Source organism: Hippocampus guttulatus, chromosome 2 (assembly GCF_054856545.1).
Source record: "Hippocampus guttulatus isolate MCC_2025c chromosome 2, RoL_Hgut_1.0, whole genome shotgun sequence".
Taxonomy (NCBI): Eukaryota; Metazoa; Chordata; class Actinopteri; order Syngnathiformes; family Syngnathidae; genus Hippocampus; species Hippocampus guttulatus.
This window is the reverse complement of record NC_141262.1, coordinates 28,454,378-28,481,570: the sequence shown is the minus strand read 5'-3', so window position 1 is coordinate 28,481,570 and position 27,193 is coordinate 28,454,378. Positions and strand designations below refer to the sequence as shown.

Genomic DNA, 27,193 nt, shown 5'->3' with positions numbered 1-27,193 from the left:
CAAGTCGAGGTCGGCCCCCGGGCTTCGAAATCCAGCCGCGTATATTTTATTTTGTAAACACTCTTACTTTTATTGCACTAATTCCGGTCGTGCGTGCACTCAGCGACGCTAAATGACGTCACAAGCCATCGCCACACTCAACGCTGATTGGCCCGTTAACTTAATTCCTAACGTGCTGCCAAGTAGGCTTGAAGCCGGTCGGACTTGACTATTGTCAACATGGCTCTGAGTGGAATTGAACAAATTCAGAAATTGCTCTTCGACGCCTTCTTGGCCGTCTGCTTCATTTTGTATCGTTTCTTGTGTGCGCGGCCTACCGAGAACAAGAGAAAGCTCCCTCCGGTCAGCAACCCGCTCCTGGCCGTGTCAGCGACGCAACTCGCCGGGAGGATCCGACGACGAGAGGTGAACGTCGGTCTGAGTGGGGGCTCCGGGCTCGCTGCTGGTGGTGGAAAACGATTTCGCGCGCAGCCTCGCTATCATTCGTGCAATGCGAAATATATATTTGTGTTCACATTTACGTGAGTTTTCCACGACTCCGTGCTCATTCATGTGTGCGCAGGTGTCCAGTGTGGAGGTGGTGCAGGCTTACATTGACCGGATCCAGCAAGTCAACCCCCTGCTGAACGCAGTGGTCAAAGACAGGCATGTTTCTTTTTTTTTTCCAACTCCCCCCAAGGAGATATTGTCCATATTCCACATCACTCCTTTGTCGGTCCTCGATTTAAGCATATAATTCCTTCCGCCAACATGCGCGTTAATTTTGAGGCGTTGCCGGGGGAGATTGGGAAACGGGTGGTCGATTGCGGCGCTGGCCCCGGGCATCGAAACGTATTTGTGCTCGCAACAGAGTTTAGAAACTCAACAAACTTGTGGGTACTCGGACCTAGGGCCTGAACGATTTTTTTTTCTGGGCGAGGCGTGAATCTATTCGGCAGAATAGAATTCCGGTTACTGATTAATCGGCGGATGAATTTGAAAAAACTTGTGTGTTTTGGATTGCTTCAGGGAGGTCATGTTTGAATGCCATTTGTCTCTATGGTGTGATGTGTTAATATGTAGATATTGATTCAACAGAATTTGAGTCGATTATCCGGTCGAGCCCTATTCCAAACTGAATGTACCCCATGTACACATACGCCACCGTTCAGGTTCTCTGCTGCGCTCCAGGATGCGGCGCAGGTCGACAAGTTGATTGATGAGGAACCGGGAGGCGAGGAGGTGCTGGCCGATCGGCTGCCTTTCCTCGGCGTGCCTCTCTCGGTCAAAGAGTCCTTCGGTCTCCAAGGTAACCTAACATAGTTGATGCCCGAAAGCAACTTGCTGGGTAAATTGCACTCAAGTTATTGGAGAGAGAAAAAACGCCCACAGAAAAACAAGTTTGTCAAATGTTTGTTGTGCTAAAATCCTCAATGCAAAATTTTCTTTGTTCACTCATGAATAACTGACTCATCCAACCTTTGCTACTCGCCGGTCGCAGGCATGCCCCACACCAGTGGCATCGTGTCCAGGCGAGGCGTGTTGGCGGCGGCCGACGCGCCGCCCGTGGCCCTGCTCAAGAGGGCGGGCGCCATCCCGCTGGGCGTCACCAACACCAGCGAGGGCTGCATGTGGGCCGAGTCGCACAACCACCTGTACGGCATCACCAGCAACCCCTACGACCTGGAAAGGATGCCGGGAGGGAGCTCGGGTGAGTGAATTTGGGGTTCTGATCTGTTGGGCGGTCAGACTTTTGAGTTCATGACCAACTGGTACACGTGAGGGATAGCAATTTTTTTTTTTTGGAGGACATAAAAACTCCATTCCCTTGGAGTTGGGACATTGTGCTAAACATAAATCCAAACCAAATGCAATGATTTGCAAATCATCTTGAACCTCGATTGAAGTGGATACACTACAAAAGATTTTTTTAAATGTTCAAACTGATAAACTTCATTGTTTTTGGAAAGTAATTATCAACATATAATTTTACAGCTGTTCCCTAAAAAGCTGCGCCAGGTGGCAAAAAAAAAGAAAATTGGACTGCTCATCAAACACCTGTTTTGGAAGAGCCCAAAGGTGAAACAGGCTAACTGAGAACAAGCGGGTGCCACCATTGGCTCGAAAAGGAGCTTCCCTCAATTGCTCAGTCAGTCACAAGCAAAGCTTTCAAATTGTTTTTGGAAATTGTGGACCAAAGAGGTAAAATAAAATAAATCATCTGGAGTGTTACGGGCGCAAAGTTCAAGGCCAGCACCTGTGACGGGTATGGGGGCTGTATTAGTGCCAATGGCATGGGTAACGCACACATTTGTGAAGGCACCATTCGTGCGGAAAGGTACATCCCGGTTTTGGAGAAACATGCTGCCATCCAGGCAATGTCTTTTTCCTGGATGCCCCTGCTTATTTCAGCAAGACGATGCCAAAGCAAATCCCGCACGTTACAACAGCGTAGGTTCATTGGAGGGAAAAGAGAGCGGGTACTCAACTGGCCCGCCTGCAGTCCAGACCTGCCTCGCATTGAACATGCGTGGCGCATTCTGAAGCGTAAAAAAGGACAACGGAGACCCCAGATTCTTGAACAGCCGAAGCTGTACATCGAGCAAGAAGCTTCGACAATTGGTGTCTTCACAGTTCCCAAACGTTTCCAAAATGTTGGTAATGTAACACTGTGGGAAACATGAAATAGAAAGTTAATCATTTGCTAAAAACAACAAAACTGGTCAGTTTGAATATTAAATATTTGTCTTTGATGTGTATTCAGTTAAATTCAGGTTGAATATTTGTTAATCATTATGTTCATGGGATTTTGGTTAAACACAACGTCCCCATTTGATTGGAATTGGGTTTGTTGTAGTGGCCGCCCGGCTACTTGCTGGCGCGTCAGCCGCTGTGGCGTTCGGTGATGGGCTCGCTTGAGGCTACCGGCAGGATGTCCGAGGATGTGCTTCGATTGCTGCATTTTGTTGCCAACTTGTTTCATGAAGCGATTGAAAGGTTTTCAACCTGCCTGCATTCAAACCGTCTCCAGTCTGCCTTTCGTTCATAATGGCGGTGCTGGCGTGTACTCAATTAGCCAACGATGTTTACCAGACATGCAATTTGAACACGTGTGGTGTAAAAAATTTAAAATTAAACAAAAATGCTCTGAACTGCAAAATGACAAAAGCTTATGTTGTTGTTTTTTTTAAGCATGTAGTCAGGGCCTTTCGACAGTATAGAGCAGATTTTCACGAAACGAAGGCGGGTCGACCGCCTTGCCTACTGTGTCCCCCAAAAGGTGGCGAGGGCAGCTTGCTGGCGGCGGCCGGCGCCGTCATTGGACTGGGCTCCGACATCGGCGGCAGCATCCGCATGCCGTGCTTCTTCAATGGAGTGTTTGGCCATAAAACCACACCCGGTAAGCTCACCGTGGAAGAAATTCTCAGGTTGTTTTCGTGCCATTTAGGCAAGGATGCTAGCGGACGCTCTCGATGAGCCCCGTGCGAAGGTGGCACTAGTGTTGGAAGAGTCGAACGACTGAAGTCAGTCGTCGATGTAACGTGGGCTCGTGATTGCGTACGTGCTGGAGCGTTGGCGCTTTTTGATCCTCGCGGTCCCACTCTGCCCTCGCGCAAACCCTCACTTGCGGGTTTTTGAACCCCGTGCAGGCGTGGTGTCCAATGAGAACCAGTACCCGCCGTACTCGGGGAGACACGAAGAGTACGCCAGCGCGGGGCCCATGTGCCGCTACGCCGAGGACCTGCTGCCCATGTTGAAAATCATGGCGGGGCCAAACGCGCCGATGTGAGCCGCCGCACTTTCACAGTCGCAGCCGGGATGGCCCAGTAGGTTGGGATTGTGTGCGTTTGCGCAGGTTGTCCCTGAACGAGAAGGTGGAGCTCAAAAAGTTGCGTTTTTTTACCATCCCCGACGACGGCGGCTCTCCCCTGGTGTCCCCAGTCAGCAAAGAACTCCGAGAAATCCAGAAACGGGTGAGCCAATCTCAAAATGATTTGCATCCTAATAGATCTGCGTCTCAGCGTATGTTCACTTCTCACCCCCGCTGCAAGTTGAAAACCAGTGATCCACCCTCAAAACAAAGAGACGCGTCTCAAAACCATTTCTCACCTCTGCTGAAAACGATCATCTCAGGTGGTGGAGCGTCTCGAAGCGGACCTCGGCGTGTCGGTCCAAGAAGTGCGCTTCCCCGAGCTGCGCTACGGCTTCCGCATCTGGGACGCCTACATGTCTCTTCCGGACAAAGAGGGCAAGGTGCGAGGAGGCGCTCGCTCCTCGCCGCGCTCGCCAAACTTAACTCATCTTCCCCCGCAGCCTCCGGTCCCGATGACTGAGCAGTTTGGGGAGCCGGGCCGGCCCATGTGGCCCGTGTGGGAGGCGCTGAAAAGTCTTCTGGGAAAATCCGACCATACCGTCGCTGCCATTGGTGAGTGTCGACATGTGACCGCAACCCTTACCTGCGCGCGCGCGCGTGACACACGCCGATTGTGCGCGCGACGTCCGCAGCCGTGTCCGTTTTGGAGAACACGTCATGGTCCAGACCATCCGCCTTCCTCGTCGGGTTGAAGGAGAAGCTGCAGAAGGACGTGGACGAGCTGCTGGGAACGGACAGCGTGCTTCTTTACCCGTCACATCCCAGGGTGGCCCCCAAGCACCACCATGCGCTTTTTCGACCCTTTGACTTTGCCTACACGGGTACGCCACGGCGCAGGTGATCTGTTCCTTTTGAGCGGGAAATGTCTCGAGTCATTCTCACCCCCCCCCCCCCCCCACCCTAGGCATCATCAATATCCTGGGTCTGCCGGTCACCCAGTGCCCTTTGGGGCTGAACCGGGAGGGTCTCCCCATGGGCGTGCAGGTGGTGAGCGGGAAGCTGCAGGATCGGCTGCCTCTGGCCGTGGCCCGCTACCTGGAGAAGGCCTTCGGAGGCTGGAGGGAGCCTCCGACTGACATTCGCAGGATGAAGATGGTGTAGCCGTTAGTCCGTTGGTGGGGGATAGTTGCAAAAGGAAAAAAAAAAACGAAACCTGACTCCCCCTCAATTTTTTAAAAACCTTTTTCTTTTTACAGCTGTTCATGCCAATTGATGGAGGTGATACTGAATGTTCCTCGTAGAAGGCTACTAATTTTACATCGAACATATATGTACCATGAATTGCGACTGAGTCAAGGGTCAACATTTACAAATACAAATTAGTTTTTTTTTTCTTCTTCAGATGTGGCTAATAGGGCAGTAGTTAAAAAAACATTGGTGACATTTGTACCTCTGGGATAGTGAGAGATCTTTGTCCTTCGGGGAGGAGCAAAGTTTAGCCTGGGTTGTTAGCGGAAGTTAGGGAGCGTTTGCTGCGTGTGCATGTTGATCCTCTGCGGGTGAAATTAACAGATGCCATTTATTTGTAAGGGGAATGTAAAATGAGAAAATCAAGTGCTTGGTAATCATAGCTACCTTTTATATGTGCAGTCTTACATTTTTTTTAAGGGGGGTTCATTTTTCACTATTTGCGAAAGTGCTCCGATAGCGTGGTCATTTGCTCGAATCGCAACACTTGGGCCGATTCAATGATTTCTAATCTTTAAGAACATTTGCGCCGATCGGTGGGAGATGGGACTTAAGTGGAGCGATGCTGAATGTTCCTCGTCTAAGATGATTGCCAAATGTACGCAGGCGGCGACTTTCATTTGACACAAAAAGTACTTCCTGAGACGATCGAATTTCAATGCACGCGCCATTATTTGCCGTCTGACTTATTGTATGTACACGTTCATCGCTTAGATATTTTGGGTGAATCATTTTGGGGCCAATGGATTGAAATTGGCCGCGCCGCGGCACAACATCACAGCCTTAGGAATCCATTTTACAACGTCGGTTGCGTGAGTGTAAATCAACTGCCGTGCTACAAATAAAATGACTCATCAACAAAAAGTCTGAACAGTCTGCTGTCATTTATTTTCTTTCCTTATGTCAGAGGTGCGTAGGGGGGGGGGGGGGAAACTAAATAGTGAATGGCTCGGTGTTGCCAAACATTCACACAGCTGCCATGACTAAATGAGGTGGGGGAGGGCCGAATGCAAAGATATCCTGCGTGTGTGCGCGGGAGGAAGGACCTTCTCTCCTGCCGCTGGCTCGTTTGGGCCCGAATGGCAACGTGTGAACGCGAGCGAATGGGGTGGTGAGCGAGTGGAGTCCACCTGTTGCGCCTCTCACGAGGTGTTGGTGATGGGCTTGTACTTTTTCAGCCGGGTCCACTGACCCGTGGAGTAGTTCATTTCGAAGACCGTGTCCACCAGCATGGTGGTGCTGCCCGTGCCGTCCGCCTTGGGCAACACCTCCGTGTGCTCGCTCAGTTTGATCTGGATGATGTCCCCCTGCTCCGGGCACGGGTTCTCTGTGAGGGGGGGGATAAATAAATCGTCGGTTCATCTACCGATGAATTCCACCCACTGACAAACACGATCGTCTTTCAAATTGACAGAGCGGAAAACGCACAAGCAAATTCATGATGATTTGGTGACAAGTTTGCTCCGTAACATCGGAAACCATGTTGAGCCTCGTTTTCCACAGTAAAAGCAAATGGTTTCAGTCAAGAGTTATAAAATAGAGTTTAAATCGTGACAAGAAAAGGAGTACAAGTTACAAATGATCAAGAACAACAGTGACTTATCTTCCCGTCTTGTGCTCTTATTCTGAAAAACAACAGAGACCATTTCCGATCTCACAGCGATCGCTGGATTGTCATGAACGTCACGCGAAACACTCCGATAATGCATTTTGCCGAGACAAGTCGCGGTGACTGTCAAAGAAGGGACTTGGGGTGAATTTGCGTCCATCTCCTCATGTTGTTGATTGGCCGCACAAATTGACATTTGGCTGGGCGAGCACGCACGTTTTACCTCTGGATCCTGCCATGAAGCCCAAGATGAGGGCCTTCTCCGGTCTGGTGACCTTGTTGGCCGTCTTGAACATCTCCTGAGCAGCATACATCTGGTCCCTCTGAAAAGCGCGGACAACCAAAATAGATTTTGGTTCCAGCTACCAGGGGAGAGTGAACCGGGCAACGCGGAGGTAAGCCCGTACCGTCAGCGAGAGATTCTTTTTGGGTTGAGGTTGCGGCGGCGTGGGCGCGGGGGCGGGCGTCGGGGTCTGAGGCGTGCCGAGGGGCTGAGCGGGCGTCTCGGGCTGGCCGGCGGTGGCGGCCGCCGGCGGCCCGTTGCTGGCCGGAGTGGAGGCCGGCGTGCTGGGAGACGCGGGGGTGGCCGGGTTCGCCGCCGTGCTGGCGTTGTACATGGGCGTCCTCTGCTTGTACTGGCCCGGGAGCGAGGCGGCGGGGGCGCCTGCGCCCGCCGTCGCCGACTCCTCCGGTTGGCGAGCCGACTGCAGCGTGTCCCAGCCGGCGTTTGCTTTCGAGGAGATGAGAGCGCACGATGAATACTGCGCCCGGGGCTCTCGTGAAAGGAAGAGCGAGCGCTCACCTGGCTGGGCCTCGGAGCTGGGAATGTAGGAGGAGGAGGGAACCATGCTGGGCGTGGCCGGCAGGTAGCTGGTGGACGGGAGCGGGTTCTCGTTCAGCGCCCCAAGTTTCTGTCGCGGAGGCAGAGGAATGCTTATGCTGTGCACGTCATCAGCCGCTTATGTTAAAGTGCAGAATTAACTTAGCACATCCATCCATTTTCCGAACCGCTTGATCCTCACTAGGGTCGCGGGGGGTGCTGGAGCCTATCCCAGCCGTCTTCGGGCAGTAGGCGGGGGACACCCTGAATCAGTTGCCAGCCAATCGCAGGGCACACAGAGACGAACAACCATTCACGCCCACACTCACACCTAGGGACAATTTAGAGCGCCCAATCAGCCTGACATGCATGTTTTTGGAATGTGGGAGGAAACCGGAGCACCCGGAGAAAACCCACGCAGGCCCGGGGAGAACATGCAAACTCCACACAGGGAGGCCGGAGCTGGAATCGAACCCGGTACCTCTGCACTGTGAAGTCGACGTGCTAACCACTGGACTACCGGGCCGCCCTAACTTAGCACATTCAAACGCAAATGGGAGTCGGCGCGCGCACGTGATGCGGCTTTATCTGCTGCGCAATCTGTGCCATTGCCGGGCCATTAAATGAACGTTTTTGGGGTCAATTTTGGGTTAAAAAATATTTTAGATGAACTCATTCACTGCCAACCCAGTAAAAACGCATCATTCAAGTCAAAAGCCGTCAATAGTAGTGAATGAGTTAATTTTTTTGATCAACGATCCCCCCCCTCCCTTTTTTTTTTTAAAGACTTTAATGGCACTGCTGGGCTCTTAAGTGACTCTAACATGTCTTTGCATCTTTTTGAAAAAAACAAAATTTGAATTTCAAAAGAATCAACCAAAATACGGATGATGTCAGCCGTCATCAAGAGTTGATGAAAAAAACTGGACTCCCAGGCTTTGGCCGAGCTTTTTTCAAAGATCGAAGAGCAGCGGATATGCCTGCGGACAAGCCACGGCGCTCAGTTTTCAAACATGTTGAGCGGTACGGTTGAGTCTGTGCGCAAAAGAAATCCCCAACCGACGCAAGGTACACGTGTGTGTATCTTTCTGGTGTGTACTGAAAAGGACAAACGACACGATCGTCTCGATTGAAGCACCTGTGCAGAGACGAGGCCTGCAGCATAGTCCGGTGTGGTGTTCTCCACCACCGCTTCTTCTTTGGCTGCTTTCTCATCCGCCTCCGTGTCTACAAAAAAAAAAAAAAAAAAAAAATACATGACGGCCACAGATTCAAGTCTCGCAACGCTTTCCGGGCAAGTCCACGTGGTTCGACGGTAGGGTGCGAGCTGGCGAAATGCGGTCGGTTACCCAGAGTTTTTCTTCGCCTTTTGGCCTCTCTTCCGGCCCCGACCATGTTCAGCTCTTTGATATCCAGCAACTGCACAAGAAGGAAAAAGCAGCACGGAATCCCGAGCGTGTCACTCTTGCCGGGGATGAGACAAACGTTTTCAACCACGGAACTCGTCCTGACATTATCAACTTGATCGAATCGCTTGTGTGTGCGCGCGTCGACGCCGGTGCTGTACCTTGACGCCACGTTCTTTGCGCAGAGGTGTGCGCGCTGGGGCAATGGGCGTTCGGTTGCTCGGGGGGCTGAACATGCTTGGAGCTGTGGGGCTGCGAAACGGCGCCTTGGGAATCCCCTTGAGGGGGGCTAAAATGGAAAAAAATATAAAAACTTCCCCAGGTTGTGGCCATGGCTGGAGATTGACTTGTCACAGAGAGAGAAGCGGGCTAGGTTTTTGCACAACTTGCCAACGAGGAAGTGAGCAACCAAATTGGCAACAGGCGTTTGACCCGCAGCATCCCAAAGCCCAACGGTGGCCAACTTTTGATGAGCAGTGTCGTTAAGCGTGGCACTTACTGGTGGTGTCGATCTTTTTGACTAAACCTCTCCCTTTGGCATGAAAAGGCACTCCGGCAGTCTTCTTCAGCTGCTGTGCAGTCTCGGTGGCTAGAGCACAAAACCAGTCCTGTTTAGCCGCCCGGGCGGTTGGGCGAGCAAAAAGAAAAGGCCTCACATTTCTGCAACAGCTCAGCTCTCAGCGTGGCACTCTTGGGCTTCCTCTTCAGCTGGAAATGTTTAACGGGGGGCGTGAGGGGTCCCACCAGTGTGGTCAACGCGCTCTTGTTTAGGTACTGGCACTCCAAAGGAAGCATGGCAGACGCCTCACACTCCCCAACTATGCGGGCATGCCCAGGGAGAGAGATTCAACCGTATTTAAAAATACATCAATAAATAAAAATCGCCTCTGGCACCAAAATGTCCAATTCAAACGGCTGACCTTTCTCCCTGAGCTCGCCGAGGATGTCCTGCACGTTTGGATTCTGCTCCTCCAAATCCAGATTGAGGGAGCCCGTCTCCGGGAAGGATTTAAGGATGTCTGCGACCATCAGCACCCACGGCTCAGAGTCCACTGTGGCCAGCTGGATTATCTCGGAGAGGGCCTCCTTCATCTGGCAATCACAACAACTTTTCAGCATGAATCTTCAGACAGAAGGTTCGTCAATTACCCCGTTTGTACCTTTAAGAAACGGGGCCGTGTGGTGTGGCATGTGATATGTGATGTTGCTGAGAGCATAAACAACCGTTAACATTTCATGTGGTAGTTAAGACTCCAGCATGAACTAGAAAATGAATGCTGGAATGCTTGAACGAAAAAGTAAGGAATGGTGTGGAACGATATTCAATTATTCTATGGAATGGCATGGAATGATATGAAATATTTTGGTGAAAAAAAATGTGCCCAAACTGCTACTTTTTGCAAATAATGCTCCATGTGTGCTATGTAAATCTTCTTCGAGAAAGTGATGCCGTTTGAAACACCATGGTCTTTTTCACACATGGACTTGGAGAACCCCTTTCAACCTGTACGAGCTTATTGGGAGATATTTCCAACAGAACCTTAACCGCCAGCCGGAGAGGGAGGTGCGGGGGTCTCCAACGAGTCGCAACTGAAATGATAGGTTCGAGGAGTATGTTGAGAAAGGATCAAATGTCACCGACCTTACTCTTAATTAAATTCTTTTGACCACAGTTTCTGTTGACAATATCACACGAACGTATTTGGCAAAAAAAAGTATATTGTATACGAAACAGTGATGAACCTATTTTGAAACAGGAGAAAAAAGTACAAATCAGCTTTCAAGTGCAGCAAGTCAGGATAAAAAGTCGAACATACTTCCCAATACTGTATTCGATTTTACACACGTTTTTGTCACATTTCTGCTTGGTAGCTTGGCGTGAGAATTTAGGGAATGGAAATGTGCGACTCGGTTCAATAAAGGTTGGAAGGACGGTACCGCCCCCTCGGTTGTATCTTTTCGCCAGTCGGTCACAACGTCTGAACGAGACCGCGGACGTTCGGCGATGAATGCAAACAACTGGTGGATTAGGTCATGTCAACGTTAATCTTGCAAGGTGGACCAGCTCAGTAAATGGGGAAACGCGCCGGGCTTTCTGTTCAATACCTCTCGTTATCACTCGTCACTAGCATGCTAATGCTAAAGTAGCCGACTGGTGTTTTTGAGGTGCGGTGCCTAATATACTACACCGACAACGCGTTCGGAAGAAGGGAGTGAAAGTCAAGCAGCGTGTTCTTATTTTAAGACAACCTGGCCGAGGGTAAGTGAAAGCAAACGGCACAAAATGTTGTTGGAGGGCGCCCACCTCGTCCACGGTCCGTCGGGGGAGATGCAGCATCCCGAGAAGCAACTTGAGCTTGACGGGCGGCGACAAGCTTGAGAAGCACAGGCGTATGTTGTCGATGACGGACACAGTAAGGAGCGACGCGATGCTCGGTGGTGTCCACAGCTCGTCCGTGGAGCCCAGTTTGTTGTGAAGCCACAGGCCAGTGTCGCTGTCCTTCATTGACGCCATCTTGGAAAAAGAAGCGTTTGAGTTCGGGCATTTTAATGGACTACTAAGAAAACGGCCGTCAGGACCCCGCCCACGTCTGTGTGAAGGCCATTGAACCACATTAAAGTATTTCAAAACGAATGCATGTAATTATTATGACACAACGTCATGGGGACCTTAACTTTATTTAATCAAATCCATTCCACACCGCAAAAATAAAAAGTATAGATGATAAAGTGAGGTGCGGTCTTTTTTTAACTTGACGAGTCGTGCGCAAGCGCAATACGTAGGAAAAAAACTTTATTTAACATGCCCCAAAAAACAAACAGGTACTCGGTCGCTTCAACATTTGTTCTACTAAATAATATGTCTTAGTAATTACTTCATTTGAGAAATGAATATTATTTCTGGTCTTAAAATCAGGAGTGGGGAAAAAAGTACGGATACTTTCGTACCATATTAAAGGGGAAGTCAACCACCAAATTTTCTCAAGAATAATACATCTATGCAACCTCACTTGTCTAAACACGATATTCTGATTAATAATGCAAATGTGGAATTTGAGTTAAACAGTAGAACCCATTTTTGTCCATCTCGGTCGGGTGTGGCCATTTTGCCACTGCCTGTCCACTGAAAAAAACATCATGGTTGCTTCGGGCTCAGGTAACAAACGATCATGGCTCAGCTTCAGAAAACAGGTGAACCGTGATTGGTCGTTACCCGAGCAGCGATGGAAGAAAAAAAGTCAAATCCACAAGACACACAACTAACAGTTGAAGTTTAACTTGAGTCTGAGACCTACAACAAAGACAATTAAACATTTGCACAATATGTATTGAAACGTTCAACAGACCCAAATTATTTCATCAGACGAAAGTCAGCTAGTTTACATCTGACAATGGAAGACAGCATATAAATCTTCAACCTTATTTACATATCATTAACCTAATACAATGCTCATCATACAGAAATTGGTATTTCTAGCTAACATCACAGTCTATTAGTGGACATAACAAAGACTCAATAAATAATAGATATCAGATACCAGTGGCATCACCTGGCTTCTTCACTTTAGCACGCATCATTTCAGTAATGTCCTCCTCCGTCTTCTCTGATTTGTGTTTGTACTAGGCAAGATACAGAATTTATCCAGATGATTAGCTCTTTAATCCTTTACTCAACTCACATGTCATCGCTAACAAAGCCTTGTGACATCATTTATTCATCACTTTAAACAACTTGCGACATTGTTTAAATTACTAAATATAACTTCTCTCGATGCAGCAGGATTTTTGAACCTTCAAATAATACATTACTTTTATATATTGAACTTGGTTTTACAAAGTGCCAAAACATCATGCAGTACGACCATACAAGCATGATTTTTGAATACAAAACATCTTTAAGATTAGCGCGTCGATTTATTTTCTACCATACCTGGCAAATTTTCAATTGGGTTTTGCTTTACTGTATAAAATTCCAAAGTGTGACTGTTTTTACTTCCATCATCGTATTCATGCAAAGTTTGTCCGATGATGCTCATTTTATGAAATATCATGTAGTGCGACCGTTCATAAATGGCTTTTATTTTGAAATACATTTCAAGACAAGAGGTTGTATCATCCACCAGACAGTCATGGACCTATGAGATAAGTCAGCAGGTTTGTGCTCTCTTATGGTTCTGTACAAGGTAGCAACTGGTAGGTAGTACAGTAGTCATATATGAACGTCATGTAGTATGACCAGGGGGAAAAAAAAAGACTATTTTTTTCCCAACAAAGTTTTTCACTTACAGTGTGTAACTATCTAGTTTCAATGGTGAATTGTTCGCATCTTTGATTTAAGTTGAAAATATCATGCGATGTGTCCATCATCTGGTGCAACCATTGCAGAAAGCTTTCCATGATAGATGTATGTACTAAATTGGCTATTTTAAAAAAAAAAATAAATCAACTGCTGGGTTGATGATGTTGGAAAACCGTTTGGCCCGTATCAGGAGTGTTTTTCGTTTCTGTATCGACGGCGTTGACTGTCAGTTTTTATTCGGAGGGAGGTCGTGCGGTTTTGCCCTCAAAGAACATGGCAAGCCGTGCGCATGCGCAACCTCTACATTTTAAAAAAAAAACATCTCCACGGGCATCTCGCGGTGACCTGGTGTTCCGAATAACATACCGTGGACAGATTCGGGGTAGGTAAACGGAATACCACGCAATGTTGCCTCCGTGTGAATAATAACCGAGAGCCACGCGCCTAGGTGTTGGATGATGGCATCCGGAGGTATGATGCAGGCAGCGATGCTCCTGCTGGCGGCCCAGCTCGTCCTGTGCCGCGGTAGTGCTGCGGATGTGGACCGGGAGACCGGGACGGTCATCCCCGCGGAAAGTACGTGCTCTTATTTCAGTCTCAATGGGGACACAGTTCCGATGAATCATCTACAGGGGAGGGAGTTCTCGGTGTACGACGGAGACATTAACACGATTTATTTTGTTTGTTACATAGCGTAAGTCGGATCGCGTCGTCGTATATATCACTAATATACGTCTTATTGATTGTGTGAAGGCTAGGCCCTTCATACATATGTCATTAGGGTTAAAAATATTTGAATGGCAAGTGATTTTCTGTCATGGAAAAAAAAGATGGTACGGGAGTAACTGAGCGGACCTGCATTTGCTTTGCTTTGCAGTGACGTAATTTTATCTGTCGCTCCCTATGACATTGAAGTAGAAAAGTTATCATTACAGTAAATATCTGTACGAAAAACACTTCTTGGTCGTAATTATAAAACCATCAAATGGGAAAAGTACAAAGGCGGTAACGGAGTGTACTTTTTACGCCGTGTGACCACTAAATCTTACGATGCGCCTTGTCGTCTGTCACTAACCTGTGCGAGTGTAGTACACTTATCATTTCAGTCAATACTTGTATGAGAAACACTTCTAGGGCGTTGATAAGCTCCAAGGCTCTCACGTAACGTCGTAAAGTATCCCCTAGAAAGATATGGCAGAGCATTCGACTGTGAATATTCAGGATGAGCTAAAGATAGGAATAATAACGCAAAGCTGTCTCTTTTTCCAGGTCGCCCGTGCGTCGACTGCCATGCGTTTGAGTTCATGCAGAGGGCCCTGCAGGACCTAAAAAAGACCGCTTTCAACCTAGACGCCAGGGTACAGAGGACCATTTTGATTCATCGCCTAAAAATCTTCTGTATTTGTCTTAAAGGTGTCTTTAGTTTTAAGATGGAGTACTGGTGGGCAGAGGTGACAAAAGTACTTTGGGCAGAGTGGTGAAAGTAGACGTGTTGATTCAAATTCTGTTAATCACCTGGCCTGGTCCCACCTTTGAAAAGAACACACCCTTCCACAGTAATGTGTAGAATGCAAGAATGGTGACCCCCAGCTGGGCAAAAATTGAAAAGGCACGTGCCCATACTGAATTGATACTGTTGTTTAATAACAACAAATCAATACACTTTATCCCATTCGGGAGAATACCTGCTTTTGAATATATCCGATAGCTGTAGCCCGACAACAGTTTATATACAGTACAACCACTGTTGTACTAACTGATCACATGACATACCACGTTATTAACAGCTCTAGCTAGCGTTTGCTTGTTTTTAACACTCTCCAAACAACTCGCTGCTATGGATTTGCTCTGTATGTGTGTGGTGTTTTTGTGGCGCAGACGGAGACGCTGGTGCTGAGGGCGGAGAGGAGGGCTCTTTGCGACTGCATGCCCAGCTCGCTGCGTTGAAACCTCACAACACGGACGACTCTTCCAAAGTACTCATGTACAGCGATTTTTGACTCCCAACACAGCGGACACTTTAGCTTACGCTCTTCTCATGTCCGTAGACCAGTTTGCTTGGAAATGTTTTTTTTTTTAACACAAAACATGGAATTGAATGACATGTTTGTTTGTTTTGCGCAAGAAAACTTGAGAGAGAAGCCACTCGTATTTGTTGGGCTTTCCTTAGCACAGCACTGTAGCATGAATTCACAGCACCTTTTTGTAAACGTAGAGTGTATGTCTAGATCTTATGGTTGTAGAAGTGATATGCCACTACTGTCTCGACCCACAACGTACTGTAAACATTTGCAGTCGGTACTTAAAGATTTTGGAAAGGAGGCAAATATGACAAGAGTGTGTTACTGTCACTGTTATATGTAGGTCGGTGTACAAATCGGGAAAACGTGAATATTTCGTGCTTGCGATGTTTCTGTGTGGCCAAATAAAACGTGTGTTCTTACTGTATTTTATTTGATCGTTTTATAGCCTATTCGTGGCCAAGAGGTGTTATTTCATCTAAATATTTACTGCAGTTAAACTTTACCGCGCTAGCATAGGTTAGCGGGACTGCAGCTTGGTGGAAGGATATCTCGTCAACCATTCCTAATGTAACCTACTTCCTACTTTTCATCGCATTTAGTTCCATCTATAGCCACAAAATGTTTTTCTTTCAGACATTCACTGAGTGCAACTACGACGAACGTTTTCGTGTAGGTTCGTGAAAACCCGCTCAGTTTTCCCATTGCGAACGCTCAAGTCAAATTGCAATACCTCAAGTTCACCGCTAAAAGGCGCCGCTGGACAAGGCAGGGAGGCGGCAGTGTCGCAGTACCTCAAGTCCACCGCTAAATGGCGCCGCTGGACAAGGCAAGGAGGCGGCAGTGTCGCAGCGATGCGCCACTCTCCATCCCGGATGGTTGCGAGATCTTCTCAAGGCAAATGCTGGATCAATACAGGAATTACTGTAAGTGAAAACTCAAGCGCCACCCGCAGTGCCCTGAAGGCAATAACGTTGCACTCGTACCTCCGATTGTGATGATCGGCCCACCCTCGACTCAGCCTTCGCTTGAACTTCTCCGTTTGCGTTCGATTCCCATGAAGAGCAACAATGTTCCTTGCGTCAATTTGACCCGGGGCCTGTGCAATTATCCAAAACAAACAAATCCCAATAAACATCGCGTATATGTCCGAATTAGCCCAAATACTAACGAAATCTTTTTTAAAGATGTGAAATTGAAGGAGTTTCACGTGGGTCTATTTGAGCCCGATTGCATCACGGGGTGGGGTCGGGGGTTCTGATCGCCCACACATCCAGGAGTATCTAGGACTACAAAGCACGTATAACAGTCTTTACGTTTTTAGCGAATTAACAGTGTGCTAAAATATAGGAAAATTACAAAAACCGCACTCAAATAATGATTCCATTAAAGTGTGCTGCGTGTAAAATTATAATAAAATTGTACAGGCACAACCAGCTCTGAAAGATTAAATACAAATGTATTGTACTTAAAAGTGAAATAGGGCCCAAATTACGTAACAAATGGTACTTTGGCACCATGTTGGTGCCAAGCAATTATGTTGGAGTGAGTAGGAGATCCATTTTGACAAAATCAGTGCTTTGCCGCCATCTTCTGGCACAGATCCGAAGATGATGCATGAACAGTATTTCCAGGTATAAATGCCGTACCTGTCGATTTAAAAAATCGGAGAACATTTAGTTTCTCTGTGAGTGCAGGATGGCAAAAGACACAATAAGCACGGCAACCGTTTTGAACATCTGTTCAAACAGAAGGACCACAACTTACCACAATGTCAGAAGAGAGAGCCAGCAGAGTCACACGGGAGGGGGGGGGGGGGGTGCTGCAAGATGAGTCAAAGGTCACATTCCTGGTTGTGAGAAAACCACGTGGGGAATAGTTGCATTTGGGGTTGCGGTTCGAATTAATCGCACCTAAATTCGATGTATTGGAGACTCTACAAATTGCCCACGGCGTGGATGCTTTTTTAGTCTGTGTGCCATTACAATAGCTGCTGACCAGTCCAGTCCAAGCACTTTGACCACGAGGAGGCAGCACTGGTAAGAAGCATTGCAGGGCTGGCTGCAAATCCGGTGGGGAAACTCGCTTTGCGTTGCAATGTGTGTGGAATTTACTCCGCTTGATAATGGTGAGAGGTCATGGTGTGCGCGCGTGTGTGAATAGGGAGGGGGCGTCACTGTTACGTACCTGCGGCTTTTGGGGTGCAGAGGCGTAGGGGTGTGGATTCACTGCAGCGCACCAGTGATTTGACGGTAGAGGATGCGCAACCGGGAACCACCTCAGGGCATCAAAGCTTCTCCTGTGTGTGTGTTTATATATTATATATGTACGTGTGTGTGTGTGTCTTTGAAAAGGTGGTTGGGTTTGAACGGTTCAAAAGCCAAAGTTCCGTTTGACGCATCGTCACGGCTGTAGATTTTGCAGCAGCGCCACCCCCTCCCTTCATATCGACCCCAATCCGCACACATGGGCTGTGGTACAGATGCGATCCGAGAGCGAGAGGGGACCCGCGTGTCTCTCCTCCTCCATCAGCATCTCACGGCTTCCACCAATGGCGGCGACGAGCGGAGCTCCATCCACACGCCCTGCCCCGCCTATAAATACAGCTGGTGGCAAAGCGGCGAGTCTTGGTCGCCAGAATTGCTCAGGGTTGCAGCGGAACCCCCCCCCCCTCCCCCTCGCTCCTCCTCCTTCGCCTTCTTCCCATCCATCGTCTCTCCTTTTTAATTTTTTTGATTTCCGATTCATTTTGGAAGGAAAAGGCTGCGCCGTACGCGTTGGGGGCTGGGAGGAGGGGGGGTGTACTCGGCGGCCACTTGCATGCATTGTTCGTCTCCCAAAATGGTTTGCGAGACTAAAATAGTGGCGGACGAACACGATGCTATACCCGGGAGCAAAAAGGAGCCCATGATGTGGAGCGCCGCCTCGTCCGCGTCCGCGTCCGGCGAGGCCAAGGAAGCGAGGCGGGACGCGGTGTTCATCCGCGAGTTCGAGCGCGGCGACCAGGGGGAGGTGCGGCGCATCTTTTACGAAGGCATCATGGAGAGGATCCCCAACACGGCGTTTCGGGGGCTCGCCCAGCAACCCCAAGCGCAGTTTTGGTACGCGCTTCTCACAGGTATGTCAAGCCCCCTCACATGCAGTGACGTTGGCTTTTTTCTTTCACGTGCGCGCGCTATTCGAAGCCGAACGATTCTACAGGTGTTTGACGCACCGAGTCGAAATGTGTTGCGCCGCCGGCAACAAAAGGCATGGGCGGCCGCACTGCGCATGCGCGGTAACCGGCGGCCAAGCAAGCAGTCGAGGCGACGGACGACACGGGCTTCGCCTGAAATGAATGAACCAATCTGCCCACCCCCGCACCCCAAAAAAGTCATTCCACTCCCCCTTTCTTCCAAAAGGTTTGGAATTCACAGCTCCCAAAGCCTTGCTCGTCTTCCCTTGGGGCTCCGAGCATCAAAACTACACACTTGCTCCAACATGGCTTCCTCAGTTTCAAAGCCATCTTACACAGAGACAGCTTCAGAAAAATGGATTCCTGCGTTATCACGTGTCAGGAGAGAGGGGGGTAATTGAGGTTGGTTTTCCAACTCTGCCATGTACCCGGTATTTCATAAGCATAGAAAATACAAGTGTGGATTGATGGATAGCCTAAGCAACAGAGACTCACGCTGAGAACTTGGGTCAAAAGGGGTTGAAAAAAAAAAGGAGACACTGGAAGTGGAAGTTCAGCCAAAAGAAGTCTCGAGCTCCAAAAATGGGATTGGTGGATGGCCTACACTAAATTAACTCCTGGCCTTGTGTCGAGAAAGGGGATAAAGGTGGTCATTTTTTTTTTTTTTTTAAACACCGGTGTGTGTGTTAGGCTGTTCATCATTCAAGGTTTACTTTAATTAAAAAGGAAGCGGTTTAAAAAAAAGATGGATGGACGGCCACAAGCTGAATTGAGCCATGCTGTCACCTAGGGGGGGGACGTCAAATCTGGTCCTGGAGAGCCCCTATCCAGTCTGGTTTTGACATTGTCTCGCTCCTCCAACACACCTGATTCAAATGATCAGCTCATCGGCAAGATTTGCAGATGCCTGCTCACCATCCCCATCATTTGAATCCACTGTGGTGGAGGAGGGAGACAACATCCAAAACAGGCTGGATAGGGGGCTCTCCAGGACCGGGACTTAAGCACCCCTGGGTGACACCATGTGTCAAAAGCGGGGAAAAAAAAGAGCTCGGTTTGCAGTCGGCCAGGGGTGGCCAAACTTTTTCTGTCAAGGTCCGTATACAGAAAAATTCCTGCAAGACATTCCTCACTTTGACTTTATTTCAACGTCAAACCAATCTGTTAGGATAGCGAATATGCTCAACAATCAGATTGTGCTGATCTCCAAGATTCAAAAAGAAAAATAGCTCAGCGACGAAGCAAACAAGTGAAGGATTTTCCAGAAGCACTTCAGCTTCACATTCCAAACGAAAACAAGAGCATGTTGCACCCAATTGACCTTGACTGGAAGCACCAAGTGGCGCGAGCAGTGGCCGTTCAAGCTCTTTGCTACTCTACCGAGATGATTTCCTTTCATTGGGGCATGATGAAAAGACTTTTTGTTACTCTATTACAGATGTGTTGTTGGTGGAGTCAGAGATGAGAATGAATTTCTTCTCTTCTTCCGTTTACCGCCCTAGCAGGCAGTCCAACGACACGGGCTGTGTCAATTGTGAATTTTAGCAGATACCGAGGGGGGGGGGTGGGGGCGCTAGAAATTGGACGGCGGGCCGCAAATGGCCCCCGGGCCACCATTTCAACACTCCTGCATTCGACTGTTCAACATTTGAAGTGAATGTTTACCTTTAAAAGCTTTAAAAATAAAAAAAAGGATCGTGGCTAAGCTCAGCCATGATTCGTCATCGGCAAATGAGTCCTGAGCAACTGTGATGTCATCTTCAGTTGACGGCAAGTTGACGCTGAGATGACTTAACTTATATCGTTTAGAGTACAGTCGGGCGCCGTAGACAATTTTGGGTTGACTTCCCCTTTAAAGAGGACATGTGCTTTCAAACAATGCGATGGCTGGATCGAGTGTGCAAAACGGACCCATGGGGGAGACCATGAGTCAAAATGAGGTGGGGAGGGGGCTGGTTTCAAGACCGCAAAACATTTGAGGTGGACTTGTACTCTTCGGGGGTTCACGATAGAATGAAGATTTGCGTGCGATTCTTTCTTCTGACCGGTTTTGTTGTTGTTTCCCCTCCCATTTCTCTGCAGTCATGTGCTTTTTTGTGACCAAATCGCTGGCGCTGACCTGCTGTGCGCCGCTGGCGCTTCTGGGCGCGCGCTACTACTACAGCGGGAAAGTCATCCACAGTTACCTGGACCACGCCTTGCACACGGACATGGCCGACATCGAGGCTTATTACATGAAACCTGCAGGTAAGATTTGGGGAAGGGGGGGGGGGGGAGGGGGGTGCTCCTTTGGGAACCAAATGTTTTGAATAAAAGGGGCGGGGCAACCCGTACCGACACGGGTGTTTGTAGCCAATACGCCACCCCTCCTCCCAGGATTTTTGTTTTTCCTTCCCCCCACTTGCCTCCACTCCTTCTTCGAGGCCTGACGGGAGGAGGTGGGGTGGGGTGGGGGGGGGGGGGTCAGCATCACCATTGATCCTCCAGGGAAAAAGGAAGAACTGCCTAGCTCAGTATTCAGGCATGAGTGCTTTTGCACAATGTAAAGCGAGCGAGCGGGGAAGGAGCTCTTGACCCTCAGTTTTGCAACTATTTGCCCTCGAGAGGATGGTTTATGTTCAGGAGTTTTATCGGGGTGTCACCCCCCCCACCAAAAAAAAAAAAGACATGTGACAAGACGCATGAACGGACGCATCTCCGTGACTACCTTGGGCGGTTAGACATGGGAGGTGCCAATTTATGTATTGCAGGGCTGAATTTCTTTTCTTTTTTTTGGTCACAAAAATTGGATTTTTGAATCATTAGGAAAAAAAGCATATTCGCACCCCGCTCCATTTGGTATATGCCTTATTTCTGCCAATACAATTTTTACCCCCTCGGTCATGTAGAGTTGTAGAGGCAACCCTTGGGAAATAGTTTGAAAAACATCCCTTTGTTCAAAAGTTTCCAACAACGTTGATAAAATTCAGCGCCATTGACTCCCCGATGACCTCCCCACCGGTCTCCTCCCTTGTCCTAATCTGCAAAAGGTTCTGCTGCATGTTGCCTGATCTTAGCGGGAATTCAACGTCGTGAGTCAGTTTTTGGGAAAACAGTCACGAGAGGGAAAGTCAAAAGAGTTGGCAACCCGGACACTAATTTTGGAACAGAGCGTTGGCATCGCCGCCGGAGCAGTCAAGCCATCATAGGTCGGTCGATCACGCCATCAATGATTGTCAATCAAGGGGCGAGTTTATAACAAACGTCGGCCACAAATATCACTCGGGAGCGGCCCACGAGTGCGGAGGAGGCGGATAGAATATCCAATGAGCTGCGGCCTTAATGGCCGTGCGGAATACACGCTCGCTCTGTTTAATGAAGGGTTTATTTGAAGGGACCGAGTGTGAGCGCGTCGAGTGAGAGAGGGAGGGAGAAAAGTCCAGCAAAAGACAACAGAACGTGCAGGAAAATATTGGGGTGGAAGTGGAAAAAGAAACAAAAACAGAAAGACATTCAGAAAAAGACAAAAGCTCAACGTCGAGAAGGAGAGAAAAGGGACATAAAGATCAGACAGGGGATGAAAATGAAGAAACAGATCATAAAGAAAAAAAAAGAATAAGACAAGATTCAAGTGCAGTCGGGGACAAATGAGAATATGGAAAAGGGAAGGAGAAGAAAAAAAAGAGATCATAAAAAGAATAAAGAATTTTTAAAAGGATGCAACTGAAAAAAAAGTGAGGAAAAAATGAACAGAGGAAATGAAAAAAGGAAATTCAAAAGAAAAAAAAGATGCGAGTGGAGTAAAGAAAGGCAAAAGGCATCAAGAAGCCCCCCGTGCGGGCGGAGTCGCCATGGCAACCACGGAGATGCTACTCGGAGCGCAAGTCTGCGAAGCGGCGACAACGCGCGCACCTCGTTGCTTCTTTTCCTCCACTTGCCTTTTGCCATTCGAGGAACGAGAGCCCAGCCTTGCCGTGCTCCTATCATTGCATTCCAAGCACCCCCCCCCCCCCCCCCCGGCGAAAACCCTTTTGCGCCGGCAAGCAGCCGTTGAAGCCGCGATGGGCAGTAAATGGAGGAAAAGGCGGCGCGGAAACCTTCTTCGTCACTCACCGTCTTCCTCCCTCAGGTTGATTTCTTGCACGGCCATCATCAGTATTCGCAGCGGCCCCTCCCCCTCCCGTCTCATCTCCATCCTCCCCTCCTCCTTCCCTCGCTCGGGGATGGATGCCCTGGCAGCCATAATGGATCCTTTCAAGGCTCCAGAACCTTCCGTTTGTCCTGTAACAGTCGACACGGAGGGGAGAAAATGGCATCCGCAATCAATGACGAATTTGTCTCGCGTTCAAGAACGGGCCCGACGCTGGCCGTCTTTGACTGAAAGACGTGATGGCGGCGAGCTTCGAGGTCATGACACCCTTCAGCCGGAGTGGCACAAGCATGCGTGCGTGCGCGTCGGAGAGCCCGAATCCCGTTCCCGGCGTTGGCTGCAGTCAAACAAATGCTCAGGAGGGCGTTTGATTGGAGCAACCCCCTCGGTTAACACATACAAATACTGCAGCATCATTCCCCGTCGAGGGGGGAAGGGGGGGGGGGTAACCAACAAAGGGAGGGGGGGAAGGCAAGGGATGGGTGAAAAAAAAAAGCAAAAAGAGAAGGAAGGGGAGCCAGAGGCAAGAATGCGAAACAAGTACAAAGAAATAAAAGGAAAAGAGAAAAGAGGGGAAGCTGAAAGTGGCAAGGGAGGAAAAAGGACAAGGAAAGGGAAAATGAGAAATAAGGATGTCAAAATAGAAAAAAAAAGGACAAGAAAGAGGGTCACATCGAGAAGGAAAGAAAAAAGGAGGAGTAGGAGGGGGAAAAGAGGGAGAGGGAAGGAAACGAGAAGGAAAAGGAACAATGGTGGGAAAGGAAGGAAAAAAAGGGAAAATGGAAGGGGCGGCTCAAGAAAAAGAGAAACAAACAAAAAAACAGATGAAGGAAGGAAAAAGAATAGAAAGACAAGAAAAAAAGGAAAAGGTCGAAGAAGAGTAGGAGACAGAAAAAAAAAAAAGGGAAAGCAAGTCCGCTGAGCTAAATGCGATCACCCGTAGACGCGCGAACAAATCGCGTTGATGTGTCGGTGTTACAACCTTTGAATAGTCTGCCGGCGTGAGATTTTCAAAGCACTCCGCCGAAATCGAAACAGCCGGCGGAAAAAAAGGCCCGGCGCACAAGATGACGTGCACGGGCACTTCTCACCCCGGCGGTCAGTTGTCTCTCGCGCTCAGATAGACGGCGACGACGGTCACACTGCCGAGTGAAAGGCTGAATTCAATTTTTTGAAAATTGAATTCAGAAAAATGAGACGCGCCCTAAAGATGACGTCACGTCATTGCACCGTGTAATAATGAAGACTATTTATGAGCAAAGTCTATTCAGTATGGTAACAAGATCCAGGGTCTAATGGATCGTCGACACTTTGTTTATTGTGCCTCAAACCTACAGTTTGGTCAACATTTTTGCACTTCATAAACACTGCAAACAAATCTGCCCAAGAGGGACAAGGAGAATTGATGTGGATTATTTTAAAACCACAGTGTTTTAGTTTCGTTTTTCTTTTTTTTTTTAATGCCTACAGAAAATCAACTTTCAAGGCCGCGGAATCAGGAGTTGCTCTCTGCAGAACCAGGATTGTTTTCCGCAGAATCAACATTTTTTTTCTCGACAGATTCCCGGAAGGGGGGGGGGGGGGGACTACTTTAAGCATCGGACATTTCAACAGAAACAGTGGAGTGACACGTCGGCAGATAATCGAACAATACTCAGGGCATCCCTTCCTTATCCTCTGCAAAGAACCAGCAGCATTAGCGCGGTTTAGTGAGGAATGGCCATCTCCGTGGATACGTATTTGACTGTACGATACCGTTCCCGCGGTCGCCGAGGAGCACGCACCAGAAGGAGCAGCAGTTGGGAGCGGATGTTTTTAGGTTTTGCCAACCTGTGCCTTGCAGGCTCCTGTTTCTGGGTAGCAGTGCTGGAAGGCCGCGTGGTGGGCATCGTGGCGGCGCAAGGCCGCGAGGACGACAACGCGGTGGAGCTGCGCCGCATGTCGGTGGATTCCCGCTACCGCGGCAAAGGCATCGCCAAGGCCCTGGGCCGCCGCGTTCTGGAGTTCGCCGTGCGCAACAACTACGCGGCGGTGGTCCTGGGCACCACGGCGGTCAAGATGGCCGCCCACAAGCTGTACGAGTCGCTGGGCTTCCGCCGAACGGGCCGGAGCGAGGACTACAGGCTGCCCGGCATGAGCCGCTCGGCCGTCGAGCGGCTGTTCTTCCAGATCCGGCACAGCAGGTACCGCCTGCAGCTCCGTGAGGAGTGAGAAGGTAGCGCGAGATGGAAGAGAGAGCGACAGAGCGTCTCTGACAGTTTTTATTTCTTTTGAGATCCAGTAATTATTTACTTTCAAGTCACTAACAATTACTGCTGCTTAGTACTTCTGTTGTTGTTGCTTTTTGGAATACCGTTTGACATTTCCCCTTTTTTTTTTCCTCTCCATTTTTTTTGGGGGGGGGGGCGGGGGCGGGGAGGGGGGGGGATTGTTATTTATCTGTTCTGGTACCGTTCCCAGTGGAAATGAGTGGCAGCCCTTCTATCTCCCTCTGCTGGGACCGGGCGGGGAGGGGCCTATGCGCGCATTGTCCATGGACATACACCGGACGGCAAGACGAGGACGATGGAAGCCAAACTGGGTGAAATAGCGAGCCCGGCGCTGGCTCCAAATTGGACCGAGTTTATGCCGGGTTATTTATTCCCAGGACATTGGGTTGCAGATTGGACAGAGCATGTTGGCTGGAGATTTTCATCCGGCAAGGAGTAACGCAACACATTTTAACTGATGAGTTGAAACTACCCCAAGATGGGTGACCAGATTCAATAGCAGCAAAGCCGTGGTTCAAAATAAGACTCATCCCATAAGCGATATTTCCCGGCCCACCGAACCATCCGGCCGCTCCCGGTGATTTCCAAGAATCTGACATTCAACTGACTTCATCATCAGCAAACTTCAAAATAGTCCAAAAGGGGGTGACCAGCGACGGCTCTTCGGGCCAAACCCAATCTGCCGGGTCAAAATAATGAACCCACTCTTGAGTAAAAGTACTTTGAGCCAAACTGCTCCCAACACACGGCCGACCAACGAGCGCGTCAGCAAAACAGAAATACAAAGCGAACGCAGCATCATTTAGAAAGGACGCAGCTGAAAACGAGGAAAAACCGAGATCGAGGCGTAAGTTCTAATCTAACCTAAAGGCTCCCGCTGTCGTCGCTGTGGCCTCGCTGTCGCATTTTTCCAGCCGTCACTTCTCCTTTTGCTTTCTGTCCCTTGAGCCATGCTCTCTGTGATAGGCCGAGGCACTGGGAAGAGCGCCCTCTCACGCTCTTTGAACCCAACACACGGCACATCCTTTTGACAAACCAGTCAAGTATGACAGATGCATTTCATACACAAAAGCAACAAAAGCTCATTTCCGCCGAACGTTATCAAGACGTGGTGCAGGTGACAAGAATCAAATCGAATCTATCTACGGATACGTGAAGATATATTTTATCCATTTTAATTTTTGCAACCAGCAGCAACGTGGGGTCGCGGTTAGCGTGTCTGCCTCACAGGCAGGTCGGCGGGGAAAGCGGAGAACCCGCAACTCGACAACTGCAAGGCAGACATCCTAACCTAAAACGGAAAGCCACCATTGTCGGGTAATGACGCGACAACTAGCAATAACGCCGAAGCTTCAGCACAAGAAGAGCCGATTTCATTCTTTTTACACAGCAAAGCCAGCGACATTCATGCCCCTAAAGTTGCCATCCCATCTTTTGTAAAACTCAACTTAGGAATGTGAGGGGTACACGGCCTTCCTGGTTTCGCCACCTCTCCTCTACCTCCCGTTTAATGAGTCTGTCTGCAATTCTGGGCCGAGACCCAACACCCACCCCCGAAAACCTTTGACCTTCCTTGTCCCCGGGCCTCAGCAACTTTCCCACCATTTCCGCATGAGCCACAGAGCCTTGCTGCACTGCTTTGATGACGTCATTTGGGAGCTTGTCGGGGGCCCACTACAACCTGAACCCCTCCACCCCCCCCAACCGCACGCACGCACACACACACACACATATAGCGCGCGCAGTCACACATTCACTCCCTATTTGTGTGCATGGACTCGACCCCAACAATGCAACACTGCCCCGGATGAGATCTCGCCTGCCAGCCAACCAAAACGCAGACTGCAAAAGCAATGCAATGCGGCATGCCGGTGTACCCTGCAAAAAAAAAGACAGAAAACAAATCGTTCATCTATATTTATATATGCCTGCTATATATAATTATATAGAGACATATATATATGAAAAAATGTATTGTGCTACCTTTTTTTTTTTTTTAGATCATGTGAAAAAATTGCATGGAATGTCTTTCTCAAATTGTAAAGGGCATTTACTCAGAGCGCACAACTGAGAGTGACAGCGGATCAGATGAGGAGTGTAAACAAGCGGGACGAAGTGGAAGTGGTTTGCATGGCATGTTTCGCCCAAGCTCCAGCTAAATACTCGAACGCATCTGCGAAGCTCGAGCAATGTCTTCTACTTGAGCGAACAAAGCATCCATCATCGTGAGCTATTTGAACGGGATCGGGATAGCTCCCAAATTGGATATCGCTGTGCAAGTGGCGTGCAAAATCTCGCGACCACCCGCAGTCGGAATGTTTGGAATAAGAGGCGCGACGTGCGGGAGGAAAATACTCCTCATTTGGGAAAATGCTCCTCAGAATTAAAATTCCAGTATATTCTGAAGAAAGCATCCGGAATG

General features: G+C 48.9%; 4 protein-coding genes across 8 annotated transcripts; 3 read left to right on the top strand and 1 right to left on the bottom strand.

The window, feature by feature from the left end:
• Positions 1-130: 130 nt before the first annotated feature.
• faah2b (fatty acid amide hydrolase 2b) lies at positions 131-5,908 on the top strand. Of its 3 annotated transcripts, XM_086105328.1 has the most exons (12): positions 131-405; positions 563-645; positions 1,152-1,288; positions 1,481-1,690; positions 3,260-3,379; positions 3,630-3,765; positions 3,836-3,953; positions 4,114-4,233; positions 4,294-4,405; positions 4,486-4,674; positions 4,758-4,968; positions 5,050-5,908. In XM_086105328.1, the coding sequence occupies exons 1-11, from the start codon at positions 220-222 to the stop codon at positions 4,952-4,954; spliced, it is 1,608 nt and encodes a 535-aa protein (XP_085961454.1). In that variant the 5' UTR covers positions 131-219; the 3' UTR covers positions 4,955-4,968; positions 5,050-5,908. The 3 variants fall into 3 exon arrangements, with proteins under 3 accessions (XP_085961454.1, XP_085961453.1, XP_085961455.1); XM_086105327.1 differs by having other exon boundaries at positions 4,758-5,908; XM_086105329.1 differs by having other exon boundaries at positions 340-405; positions 3,223-3,379; positions 4,758-5,908.
• Positions 5,907-17,883, bottom strand: nelfa (negative elongation factor complex member A). Of its 3 annotated transcripts, none has more exons than XM_086105325.1 (14): positions 16,965-17,883; positions 16,184-16,846; positions 15,992-16,101; positions 11,182-12,497; positions 9,797-9,968; positions 9,533-9,694; positions 9,376-9,465; positions 9,038-9,165; positions 8,820-8,889; positions 8,609-8,697; positions 7,453-7,561; positions 7,058-7,380; positions 6,874-6,973; positions 5,907-6,368 (listed from the first exon to the last, which is right to left on the bottom strand). In XM_086105325.1, the coding sequence occupies exons 4-14, from the start codon at positions 11,389-11,391 to the stop codon at positions 6,184-6,186; spliced, it is 1,638 nt and encodes a 545-aa protein (XP_085961451.1). In that variant the 5' UTR covers positions 11,392-12,497; positions 15,992-16,101; positions 16,184-16,846; positions 16,965-17,883; the 3' UTR covers positions 5,907-6,183. The 3 variants fall into 3 exon arrangements, with proteins under 3 accessions (XP_085961451.1, XP_085961452.1, XP_085961449.1); XM_086105326.1 differs by having other exon boundaries at positions 11,182-11,391; XM_086105323.1 differs by lacking the exons at positions 15,992-16,101; positions 16,184-16,846; positions 16,965-17,883 and having other exon boundaries at positions 11,182-11,391; positions 12,416-13,634.
• Positions 13,433-15,624, top strand: nicol1 (NELL2 interacting cell ontogeny regulator 1). Its single transcript, XM_086105331.1, has 4 exons — positions 13,433-13,558; positions 13,625-13,752; positions 14,446-14,534; positions 15,055-15,624. The coding sequence occupies exons 2-4, from the start codon at positions 13,632-13,634 to the stop codon at positions 15,121-15,123; spliced, it is 279 nt and encodes a 92-aa protein (XP_085961457.1). The 5' UTR covers positions 13,433-13,558; positions 13,625-13,631; the 3' UTR covers positions 15,124-15,624.
• On the top strand, positions 17,468-24,881 carry aspnat (aspartate N-acetyltransferase). The gene is made up of 3 exons (XM_086105330.1): positions 17,468-18,315; positions 20,455-20,619; positions 24,345-24,881. Exons 1-3 carry the CDS (start codon positions 18,018-18,020, stop codon positions 24,710-24,712), a joined length of 831 nt encoding a protein of 276 aa, XP_085961456.1. The 5' UTR covers positions 17,468-18,017; the 3' UTR covers positions 24,713-24,881.
• The last annotated feature ends 2,312 nt before the right edge of the window (positions 24,882-27,193 follow it).